At 37.7% G+C, this 12610-nt stretch overlaps 1 protein-coding gene across 4 annotated transcripts in view; it reads right to left on the bottom strand.

The window, feature by feature from the left end:
* Window positions 1-1942: 1942 nt before the first annotated feature.
* The window catches only part of OTOGL (otogelin like), a 141543-nt gene continuing 130875 nt past the window's right edge, over window positions 1943-12610 (bottom strand). For 2 of the 4 annotated variants that reach the window (XM_054027238.1, XM_054027256.1), the window contains 3 exons: window positions 11211-11282; window positions 9382-9461; window positions 1943-5453 (listed from right to left, as the gene is read on the bottom strand). In XM_054027238.1, the coding sequence (XP_053883213.1) occupies window positions 5253-5453; window positions 9382-9461; window positions 11211-11282 (353 nt within the window). In that variant the 3' untranslated portion in view covers window positions 1943-5252. The remainder of the gene's footprint in view (window positions 5454-9381; window positions 9462-11210; window positions 11283-12610) is intronic. The other 2 variants (XM_054027247.1, XM_054027264.1) reach the window with 1 other exon arrangement.

Genomic DNA, 12610 nt, shown 5'->3' with positions numbered 1-12610 from the left:
AAAAAAGAAACAAGTGACCCAAATTGCTGTGATGAAACCAAATGGGCAGTTTTTAAGGTATTTTATTAAAGCCCCACTCAATAAAGTGTGTGTGTGTGTTGGCACATTCCACTTTAATCAAAAGAGTACTCCCCAAACAAACATTTTTCTTTTATTCAGCATTTCCCAGCAAATGTTTAAGTTTGAGTTTTTTACCAGTGTAGTGCCCAGAATGTAACACATGAACTTGTATACAATCTTAACAAGTTTAGTTTTCCTAAACTCTTACTCATAAGTAGCACTATAAAACACAATGGAGCTACTTATGAAAGTAAAAATACTACTTGTATATTCATAGTTTTGCAGAATTGGGGCCAATCCTCCATCCTCTGAAGTCAAAAGAAATCCTGCCGCTGAATTCAATTATATACAGGATCATGCCCTTTGTTTGTAAGCAGGAGTGCCATGGAGGCAGGTAAAAGACTCAGTTCCAAAATGATCAATAGGTATTCAATAATTTGTGAATAAATTTGAAGTTTCTAGGTCTCACTGATTTTGAGATATGATGTGCCAAAAAAGCATGCTAACAATTTGCCAGTGTTGATTTGCTCCTAATTTTACCAGCTTCCATACCTCAGAAACTTTAAATGTAAATAGTGAGGGAGGGGAAACACACACACACACACACACACACAATCCCAATTACAGATGGGCTACTGTCTCTCTTTAGCAATGCCTTAAAACAGAGGTTCTCAAACTGGGGGTCAGGACCTCTCAGGGGGTCGTGAGGTTATTACATGGGGGGTCACGAGCTGTCAACCTCCCCCCCAAACCCTGCTTTGCCTCCAGCATTTATAATGGTGTTAAATAGATAAACAAGAGTTTTTAGTTTGTAAGAGGGGTCGCACTCAGAGGCTTGCTATGTGAAAGGGGTCACCAGTACAAAAGTTTGAGAGCCACTGCCTTAGAATGTACTTTAATTAAAGTATCAGAGGGGTAGCCGTGTTAGTCTGGACCTGCATGCGTCTGACGAAGTGGGTATTCACCCACGAAAGCTTATGCTCCAATACATTTGTTAGTCTATAAGGTGCCACGGGACTCTTTGTTGCTTTTTAATTAAAGTATATGAAATGGATGAAATCTATTCAAACCACATAAAGCTTAGAGTATTCAGGCATTTATGTGGAAGAAATGAAGAACTGTTGGCAAGATGAAATCCAACCCTTCCCAACCAGAGCTAGAGAACATGGCTGCTAGTCTCCCCACCCTACCTCCCACTTCCTTCAGGTACTACTCCAGCCTTTGAGTTGGAATAGTGGCCACAGCCCTTTTGTGCCAGTTGCACAGGGTGCTGGGGCCATTGGATTTACACAGATGTAGATATGTGATCCTGCCTCATTTCCATTATGCTGTTCTGTGAGAGAATGGGCCTGTGCTGAAGATCCTTTCCATAGCACATAGGTGATGCACAGGTGCACCTGTGTTACCACAAGCACAGCTCCTATGTGGGGCTTTAGTACTGCAGAGGCCCTTGCACCAGTGAATTACACCCAATAATTTTTTCTCTTCAGAATGGCATTCTGAATGCCTATTACTCAGTGCACTACAAAGTCATTTACAGATGAAGTAAAATTATAAACAAAAAATACATCTTGGACCAGCTCCTGCTCCACTAAAGAGGAAGAAATTTGCTGCAGATTTTCAATGAGGGTCTGATCCAACTCCCATTGGCTTCAGTAGTTGGAACAAACCCTGAAAGCAGGAAAAAGTCTTTTAATATGTTGTCCCAGTTACATATCTTCATGAGACTAATTAAAAATCTTTAAATGTCTGTACATCTAGTGTAACATAAGACTCTGGGTTATAGCTGATGTTTATAGGAATATGTGAGTTACTTAAAAGATGTGCTATATTTTTGACTACTTACATTGGTATTGATTCATTGTAATTCAAGTGATTTTTCAAAAATTATGTTTATTGATATCTCTTTAATTACAAATAAGTGCTAGGTGTTACAAAAAACATTTTGGTACAAATATAATATATCATTTACCATTTCAATCAAAACCCATCAAGTGTTCCATGATTAAATCTTTTGTATCATATTTAAACTTATGGCATTATTTGGCAAACACTAAATACATTAATAAGTATTGGCCCAACTCCTTGTAGATATAAAAATAAGATTCCTATCTCTATATGCCAAAAGCTCTTGAAGACATTTTCTTTTTTGAATATTTGTCCTTCCAATATATTGCACTGTTATACAAACTTTGAGTATAGGCTAACAAATGAAAGTAAGTTATAGTTATAATTATGGTCATGAACTCCTACAGCACTAGCCAGGCACATTTTGGTTCTAGGTCCCAGTACATAATAGTTCCCATTGGCTGGGAACGGCAAACTGCAGCCACGGGAAGCTGCGGGCGGCCATGCCTGCAGGCGGTCAATGTAAACCAACTGTCTCGTAGCCCACTAGTGGATTACCCTGACGGGCCGCAGGTTGCCCACCACTGGTCTATACACTCATTAAAACTCTAGGTGAAAACCTGGCCCCACTGAAGTCAACATACATTTTACCATTGAATTCACTGGGGTCAGGATTTCACCCATAATATTTTATATGTTGCTGCCACATTCATTGTCCCAACTGGCTAAAGTGATCGGTTCCTGTTTCTGACTATTTATGCTATCTGCCTTCCCTACATAGAATAAAATAGACAAGCAGTATTCCAAAGATATATCATTGTTGCTAGAGTAGCAACTCCATTATGACCATTAGATGAATATTATTTCTTTATAATGATTAAATATTTATGATAAAGGCTGCGTGTCTGTCACGGAAGTCATGGATTCCATGACTTTCCGCGACCTCTGTGACTTCCACATCTGCAGCGGCCAGTGTGGCTGACCTCAGGGCCAACTGCTCAGGTGGCCGCAGGGACATCCGCACCAGCCACTGCTGGAGTGGCCCCACAGCCACCCACACCGGCTGTTGCTGGAGCGGCCCTGAGGACAGTCGCATCAGCCGCTGCTTGGGCAGCCCTGGGCAGCTGGTCCCAGGGACCACGTGAGCAGCTGCAGGTGTGGTGGGCCCTGGGGACTGTCCGAGCAGCGGCAGGTGCGGTGGGCCTTGGGGACCGCCTGAGCAGTGGTCCTGGGGGCAGATGGAGCAGCGGCTGGTGGGGCTGGCTCCAGGGGCTCCCCAGAGCTGCAGCACCCCTGGAGCCCCCCAGAACTGTGGCGCCCTTGGGCAGCTAAGATTTAGTCAATGGTATTTATATAAAGGTCATGCAAAGGTCACGGGGCCGTGAATTTTTGTTTATTGCCCATGATCTGTCCATGACTTTTACTAAAAATGCCAATGACAAAATTGTAGCCTTATTTATGATGGAATATTTTAAAGTATTAACCCAACTCAAAATTTTTTTTATTATACATGGGGAACAAATATTTGATAATGGATTCTTCTATCTAGCATATGAAGGTATAATATGATCCAATGGTTGGAAAGTGAAGCTAGACAAATTGTTTGGAAATACATTGGAACAAGATACAAAGCAATGTGGTGGATTCTCCATCACTGGCAATTTTAAAATCAAGAACAGATGTTTTTCTAAAAGATAAGGTCTAGAAATTATTTTGGAGGAGTTCTATGAGCTTTGTTATACAGATGGTCAGACTAGATGATCACAATGGTCCCTTCTTTGAATCCATAGGAAGGTGTCTCCTGAATAACTGTGACTGATTTAAGTTTATATACTATTTTTCTCCATAATCAGCCAAATTTAGTTCACAGGAGATGGAAAGTTAGGTTTCAGCATATGAAGTGATGAATGATACAAAACAGCCATAACTTTTAAATATATTTATTTTTCCTTTTTATAGTGACGATTTCTCATTATAAAAACCATATAATAATCCAACTTCTTTATTATTTTATTAAATTCTGACAGTTTAAGAATCTATGAGAATTGCTTGCCCAAGAAATTCTGAGATTCTTAGCCAAGAATTTTAGTTTCAAAATAATACATGAGTGAACTCCTGACCTCACTGAAGTTAATGACTTAACTACCAATGACTTCAACCGGGCAAGGAATTCACCAATGAGTTTCTAGGGTAAGCTATACTTCTGAAAATGGGCATAAAGCTAGATTCTCAATTCTTAAGAATTACAATAAATAGTTGATGGTTAAGAAAATGGAGAGCACTTTTGGCAGCAGATATACAGGACCATGTGCATCCACAGACTAATTTTATATATGAATTTCACTTTTCTCCTTACAATCAATGTTATATCCTTTTCAATGGGAGCATGTTTCTTCTTGACTCCAAATGATCTGAGACTTAGATTCAGCAAGTGTGCCCAATCTTAATATTCCTTTAAAACAATCTTTAAATTTAGTTCGTTTAAATAAAAAATATTGAACATGAGCATTTCAACCCATGAAACAAAGGGTAAAACCAAAACAGAAGGTGCACTGGTCCACTTTGAAAACAGAATACCTTCTCAGAATCTCACTCCAGCATCCTCATAAAATAATACAGTAAAGAGCAATTTCTCCTCTGATTGGTTGTAAAAAGTTAAAAATTGATTTAAAGTATAAGCCTACAGTAAACGGCAGAGTTTTTACATATTTTTAACAGAAACCTGTTTAACAGAAATCTGAACCACCCTCCATACTTAGCCCCTTCTATCCAATCACAATATTTAAAATGTATATATGATATTAAAAAAGCAAAATGCCATAGATTTAAGGAATGTAACATTATACTAGGATTTAGGCCACAGGTTTTTTCAAAGTACAAAATTAAAAAGACTACATTCATCATGTTGCTCAGTGGGTTCAAGTTTAAGCAGATTTCAGTCACTGAGTAATGCCTAACGGAACTGCTAATAAGATAAAAGCAAAAGTTTTCACAAAAATTAACTTTTGGATACAGTTGGCCCAATTCAATCAAGTTTAAATTTTAAAAATTGAATTAGTTTTCAGCAGCATATTGGATAGAAGTAAATAATTGTCAAATTAATAATCTGATATAAAAGAAATTATATATTTGCTAATGTCTGAAAATGTTTTTACTGTAATATTTCTTATGCAATTTCTACTAAATTTGCTCAGAAACAAAGTTGGCTGAAACATTACTGATAAAATATATTTTTCTATATAGTATTTATTCAGTCTGTCCGATGCCAAAAAAATATAATTCAATGATAGGAAGCCAACTTCAATTCTCACTGTGAAATCAGGTACATGGAATCCATCAGATGTTCAATTCCACTGGCATGAACAGTCTGTAGGCTCTGGGATGACATACATCACTTCAGTGCCATTTCCTGAGCAGTATAGTGGCACAGTCAGGTTCTGTACTCCATTTTCACGACAACATTTACAGAATCTTAAATGGCTATCGATATTGACATTAAAAATTGTAGCGGAGGGGCATTTCCCTTCACAGGAAGCCACATTTATCTATTAGTGACAGAGAAAGAGAAATTATCAAACAAGTTTCATTAACAAGATGAAACAAAACATTTCAAAATTAACTGTAATCAGAATCTGTTTTTACATTTAAAAATATCTAGGGTTTTGTAAAGGATTCTGATATGTAATAATTATTTTCCCTATTAAAAATCATTTGAAAGTTATCGCATACAAAAGTATGTTAAATGGTTATGTCAATTCTAAGTTGAGGTGAGTCTCTTTGTTCTTGCCTTTTCTTTTTTAAATGAAGTCAGCTTCTAAATGTTGAATTGTTTTGTACTTGTGACCACATATGTTGGCTGAGCCTGAACAAAATTTGGTGCTTTATTTTAAAGCTGTTTATCACTAACTTTTACCTTATACTACCTTCTTCTCCAAGCAATCCACTCCCTAATCCTGGCCTAGCACTGTTGTGGAAGAGCATCTAGGCTTTTGAAGGTAATGAGCCAGATACTAATGTATAAAAGATGACTTAAGTTATATCCAGGTGGAGCTATATGGTACTCCTTAATTAAGACCTGATCCAAAGCCCACTGAAGTCAATGGAAAGATTCCATTGGGCTATGGATAGCAGGCCCTTAAACAGGGATATTATTCCTGTGAGAGTAAAAGCCTACCCCATACAGAGCTTCCTATAACCTAAGAAGAGAATCTTCCGATCTTCTTCTCCCTTCTCTGGTTCTGAGAAGCTGTTTAAGCTCAAAAAACTTGTCCCGCCATTACTAAATCCTAAAATAGATGGATATATTTATAACTTTTAAATTGTGCAGCTAAAGCTGTGTCCTTTACTTTTGGTGGATTAATCTAAGCAAACTGTGGAAAAATCAATCTTAAATATTCCTCTGCGGGATCAAGACTGGAAGCACACTAGTGTGATAGCTTTCTCCTTCCTCTTTCAATATGGCTGGCAGCTAGAGAACTGTCATTAGCCACACTATCACTCTGATAGATATATGTGAAAGTATGAGAGCAGAGGTTAGGTCAGCAAAGAACAAGGTGGGACGGGTAGTGGAGGTTGCATAAAAGAACTTGTGCCACAGAATCCAATATCCATCTTTTGTATTGTTTGTTTGGGACTTGAACTTTGGCTATGTCTACACTTATGGCAGCATATACAGCACATATACTGCACACTCCCCTGGCATGGGTATAAATAGCAATGTAGGCTGTGAAACACTGCCTAAGCGAGTAAAGACATGCTAGAACCTTAGGGTGTATACCCTACATGGCTCTCTAACACCCAGTGTAGTGTCCCACTGCCTCCCAGCTGTTGGAGCCTTTCCCCGCTGTCTTCCCCCGGCAGAACCTTTCACTGCCGCATGTAACTACACATCACAGTGTGGACACAGCCTACTTTTCACTGCAGCATGTTGCTACACATAATCTATACACCATTGCAAGTGTAGACAAGGCCTATATTACCATGGGTGTTATCCTGACCCTAATAACTTCAATGGGACCAGGATTTCATCCAATACTTACAGAATATAAACAGTTTTCTGATATGCTATTGTGCTGGGGCAGATTAGAATGCTGATACACAATTGTAGAATACATAGAATCATGAAATAACATCCATACATATATTTAACATACAAATTGCCATAGTGATTCAGACTAGTAGTCCATCCGGTCCAGTATGCTGTCTCTGACAGTCGATGGAACCAGATACTTCAGAGGATGGCATTAAAACTTTGCAATCGGCAAATGTGGAACAAATTGCCCACACATAGGTTTCATCCCAAGCATTAATAGTTAGAGATTGCCTTAAGCCCTAAATCATAGAATTACAGGACTGGAAGGAGCCTCAAGAGATCATCTAGTCCAGTCGCCTGCACTCAAGGCAGGACTAAGTATTATCTAGACTAGTGTTTCTCAAAGCCGGTCCGCCGCTTGCTCAGGGAAAGCCCCTGGTGGGCCGGGCCGGTTTGTTTACCTGCCAAGTCCGCAGGTTCGGCCGATTGCGGCTCCCATTGGCCACGGTTCGCCATTCCAGGCCAATGGGGGCTGCGGGAAGCGGCGTGGGCCGAGGAATGTGCTGGCCGCCCTTCCCACAGCCCCCATTGGCCTGGAGCGGCGAACTGTGGCCAGTGGGAGCCGCGATCGGCCGAACCTGCGGATGCCTGCCAGGGGCTTTCCCTGAACAAGCAGCGGACCAGCTTTGAGAAACACTGATCTAGACCATTCCTGAAAGGTGTTTGTCTAACCTGCTCTTAAAAATCTCCAGTGATGGAGATTCCACAACCTCCATAGGCAACTTATTCCAGCACAAGCTTTAATATCCCTTCCAAAAATTTTGTCTTGAATTATAACTCTGTATCTTCTTGATATCCATATAAATGTCTAATCCATTTTTAATCTTGTTAAGTTCTTGGCCTCAACAACTTCTTGTGGCAATGAGTTCCACAGCTTAATTACACATTGTGTGAAAAAGTATTTCTTTTATTGGTTGTGAATATCCCACTTTTTCATTTCATTGAAAGTCCCCTAGTTCTTGTATTATGAGACAGGGAGAACAGTTGCTCCCAATCCACCTTCTCTACACCATTCATTATTGTATATACTCTACCATGTCTGTTATTTGTCTTCTTCCTAATGTACACAATCCCATTCTTTTTAATCTCTCTTCATCTGCAAGTTTTTCTGTGACCTTGAATATTCTCGTCCCTGTTCTCTGAACTACCTCCAGTTTTGCAATACAATTTTTGAGATGGGGTGATCTGTACTGTACACGGTATTCCAGGATAGGCTACATCATTGATTTAAAGACATCTTTTGGGGATTATTTTCCCTCCCATTCCTTATGCATCCTAACATCTTGTTAGCTTTTTTTGATTGCAGCTGTGCATTGAGCAGAGGTTTGCAATGAGCTATTTTGGATTGATACAGTTAATTTAGAACCTTGTAAGAGTAGCTTACATTTTTCCTCTCAATGTGTATTACTTTTATATTTGCCTACATTAAATTTCATTTGCCATCATGTAGCCCATTTACGTAATTTGTTCAGATCTCTCTGAAGTTCTCAGTCTTCTCTGGTCCTCACTTACCTACATAACTTTGTCAGCTGCAAACTTTGCTACACCCCTATTCACACTCCTTTCCAGATCATTAATAAATCACCACAGGACCTAGTAAGGAAGTGTCGGACACCTGCTGTTAACCTTTTGCAATGATGAAAATTGACCACTTAAACCTACTCTTTGCATTCTAGGTACTAGCCAACTTTTGAACCATAACAATACTTTGTTTCTCACCCCGTAACTATTTAGCTTTTTTAATAGCCTCTTGTGTGGGACCTTGTCAAAGGCCTTTTGGAAGGCTAAATAAATTATGTCAACTGGTTCTCCTTTTTCCACTATATTACTGCCACATTCACACATGCACATAACAGGTTTTATAGCTGAGACCTCACCAAAGCAGAGAGGGATGATGTCTTATTAAATGATCTCCATAAAGGCGATCATCAATGTATGATATAGAGAGATTTGTCATGTGGAAGAGAGAAGATCATTTATATCAGAGAGCTCTTTAAGGAGTAATATGTTTCCATCATTTATAAGTGGAAGCATTTATACTCCCTTTTTTGAGTAACTCCTCTTTAGGGATGTTATTTCATGATGGAGAGGTCAGTGCCTTTGTCAGTGATAAGCAATTATACTGTGTACTTTTCATTTGGAGTCAGATGTTATTCCAGGTAGAAGGGCTCAGCACTTCTGCCATGTATGGGCAAAAGTAATTAATTTTTACCCACACTTATGAGTAGAATAACATTTCCAGGGTGAGAGGTCTGCTTGATGAGAGGATAACAGCATTTTTTGTTGTATATTGATGTCTGCAATCCTCTTTCTCATACTTGTTTTATTAGTATGACTCATACTCATTATGAAACACAAAGACAACAGTTTTCTATACTTACAGGCCTCTGACTTATACAGTCACTTTTTCTTATAGTTGTTCTGACTGTCACTTTCTGGCAAATCCTTTCTTCCTTTCTACCTGATAAAATATAGAAAATGTTTATTCATTAAATAGACGTTGTGTTCCGTTTACTCATTCTTTAAAATGTGAAAGGATAATTCCAATAATTGTAATAATTGAATTCTTTTACTCATTCTTTAAAATGTGAAAGCATAATTCCAATAATTGTAATAATTGAATTCTTACATTTTAAATGAATAATATGGTAAAATATTATTTCCGATCTAAATCATTAGGCAATGACAAACCAGTAATATATGAATAAACATTTCCTGGAAACAAATACTATAGTTTCTAATTATCATATATGAACACATTAATCAGCATAGTCATAGAACATATAAAGAGGCTACAACTGTTGAAATGTTAGAGAGATTTAATAGTTATGTTGTAAAGCTTTTGAAGATTAACCCACATAGCAAAGACAAACCCAGTGAATAGAAAAGGGCAAAATGCTGTATTTCAAACTCTATCAATACTAAGGCTGAATTTATGAAAACAACAGACACTAACTTGAAATTAGTGTTAATTATATTATTTAAAAGACATATTTTAAATAATTATATCCTTGCTCTTGCTCCTTAGAACACTTCTGGAACTGGCTATCATTAGAAGGTAAACCAGCTTTAAATATCTAGCACATAGACTAGGGTCCAGGTTTACTGATTGTGGGAGAGGTCTGACAGGGCTTTGGGAAGACTTAGTAGGAGATATGCACATCTCCTCCACGTATGTGAAGTATTTTGTACTAAACACTACTCCCATGGCTGAAGCTGGTAGTACTGGGGATAGCAAATGCTCATAGAGGTTTATGAAAAGATTACATTTCTCTACAGTTACGGATTTTTGTGGATTTTTCTTCTAGCCTTTGGAAAATGAATATTAAGGATACTTGTGTCACAAAACAACTAAAACCATGATACTAAAACAAATGCAAAGGTTACACAAAACCCCCATACCACAGGACACAAGATAAGTTGTGCTAGCTGTATCTATTATACAATATACATTTACTACACCAATTTCACAACCAAATCAGAAATCACTGTATAACTGTGTTGCCACATAATCATTTTGCATCTTCAGCATCTAAATTAAGTGGGACTAACCAACAACGTCCCACTTCACTTCAACACAATCCCATTCCTGCCCCACAGGAAGGGCGGATCATATGTTTTGTAAGATCAGCAAGCTCTGAGCAATTCAGTGACGCATGTGGAGTAGCCACGGAGCCGGTGGGTACTCCATGTCAAGAGTAAAGCATGAATCTTCTGGCTTCAGGGGATAAATGCCATGCTATCCTCTGACAAATGCTATGCAGAATCAAGATCAGGTTGGTTGGTATACTAAACACTGTACTCTCTTACCAAAATTGCTGTGCAAGGGCTTGTCTAAACAGTGATTTAGTGCGCAGCAAGCAACGGGTGTAAATCTACAATGCGTCACCCATTGTGCACTAAGTAGCCATGTGGACTGTGCTCCTGCACACTAAAAGTTACATAGTGCACTTTGATCTATTATTGACAGCACATTCCAACAATTAATGGGCTTAATCCTGAGACGCACTGAGCAATAGGATCCTACAGAGGATCTCTGCTCTATGGAAGACTCCAGGGGATCAGCACCTGTCAGGATCAGGACCAATACCAGTATGGTATTGATTATATTACATTGATAGTCAAGTATAAATATATCCCTACAAACAATTATGTTATATAAAAAAGATTATGTTATATAAAAAAGAAAATACATTATTAAAAATAATACCTGGTTCACAATTTATACTATCAGTAGAGACTACAGGGCTAATGGCAAAGGGTAATACACCCAATCCAGAACCTGGCAGAATTATTAGGAATATAAGTTTCTTGTAAAATAAAAACATTTTTACATAAATGACATTTCATTAATTCTTACACTGCCAACTGCAATTTTTCTTTTGGTAAAAACGTAATGAACTTCCCTGTTTGTCTTCCAAATTTAGAAATTCTGCAGTTGCTGAAAATCTCAGATAACACCCTAGACTTAGTACTTTCCTGGTTAAGACAAAACTTCAACAGTGTTTCCATGCATACCACACTTTTGCAATGGGTATCTCATAACTATGGCAAGGTAAGAATTAAGTATATGAACTCACTTTGCATGCACTTAATCAAGCTCTTTTGAAAAGGATTACTTGTTCCCATTACAACCCCCAGGTGTCGCAAGCTCTATTTTTAATTTGTCTTTTTAACTGCTTTACCCCAGGGCACATGCTTTTAGTTTGAAAACACAAAAACAAATAAAAATAAAATAAAATAGCATGTAATTGTATGTATTGTATTTTTGTTCTTAGCAGCCACCTCAGCAAATATTTCTGAAGTATAACAACGCCTTTCCTGAGGCCACAGAATATTGTGAAAGCTAAATCTTTCCTGATTACTGCAAAAAGCAGAAAATATTTGTAGCCATTAATACTTTAGTCTCATTCTCTAAATGAAACCCACCCAACTTGTATGGCTTCAGTGAAATATTTTGCAACTTTACTCCCACCAGTAAAAGAATAACCCCTTTGGAAGTCGCTAGCACAATTCTTGTGCAAGGTTTTTTATTATTAATTATTATTATTATTGTTTTTCATTCTGAAAAAAGTACTCTATTAAGCTACAATCATTTCTGGCTTCTTTGCTGTGTATATGAAGGAACAACATTCCATCCACATTCCTAAACATTGATTTTCAGGGCCTTGTATGCCATGGATGCTAAATATAATTTTTTTTGATAAATATGAATAGATAAATATATGCCTTTATGCAGCCACTCTTTTAAAAGAAATACAAGTATACATACGCAGCTATCATATTGTACTTTTGAATGTCAAGTATGACACAGTGCAATATGAAACTATACTTATGTGTTCTTCTGCTATATTATTGATTACATCTCATTTTAAAAAATGAAATTCAGGATTTCAAAGGCATTTTATGCCCAAAAATTTTAATTCTGAAGAAAAAAATTGTGCTTTCCAAACAGCTCTATTTTTGACATTTATTATTAGCTATTTATACAGAATCAAGGGTTTTATTTTATGTAGTTTAGAATTCACAGCCTAAATAACAAAGCTTTGTGTAGTTCAAAACTACAGACACAGGACCAGATTCTGTTCTCAGTCTGTTTTTACACTGGAG

This window comes from Malaclemys terrapin, chromosome 1, assembly GCF_027887155.1.
Source record: "Malaclemys terrapin pileata isolate rMalTer1 chromosome 1, rMalTer1.hap1, whole genome shotgun sequence".
Lineage (NCBI taxonomy): Eukaryota > Metazoa > Chordata > Testudines > Emydidae > Malaclemys > Malaclemys terrapin.
This window is presented reverse-complemented; position numbering and strand designations above follow the sequence as displayed.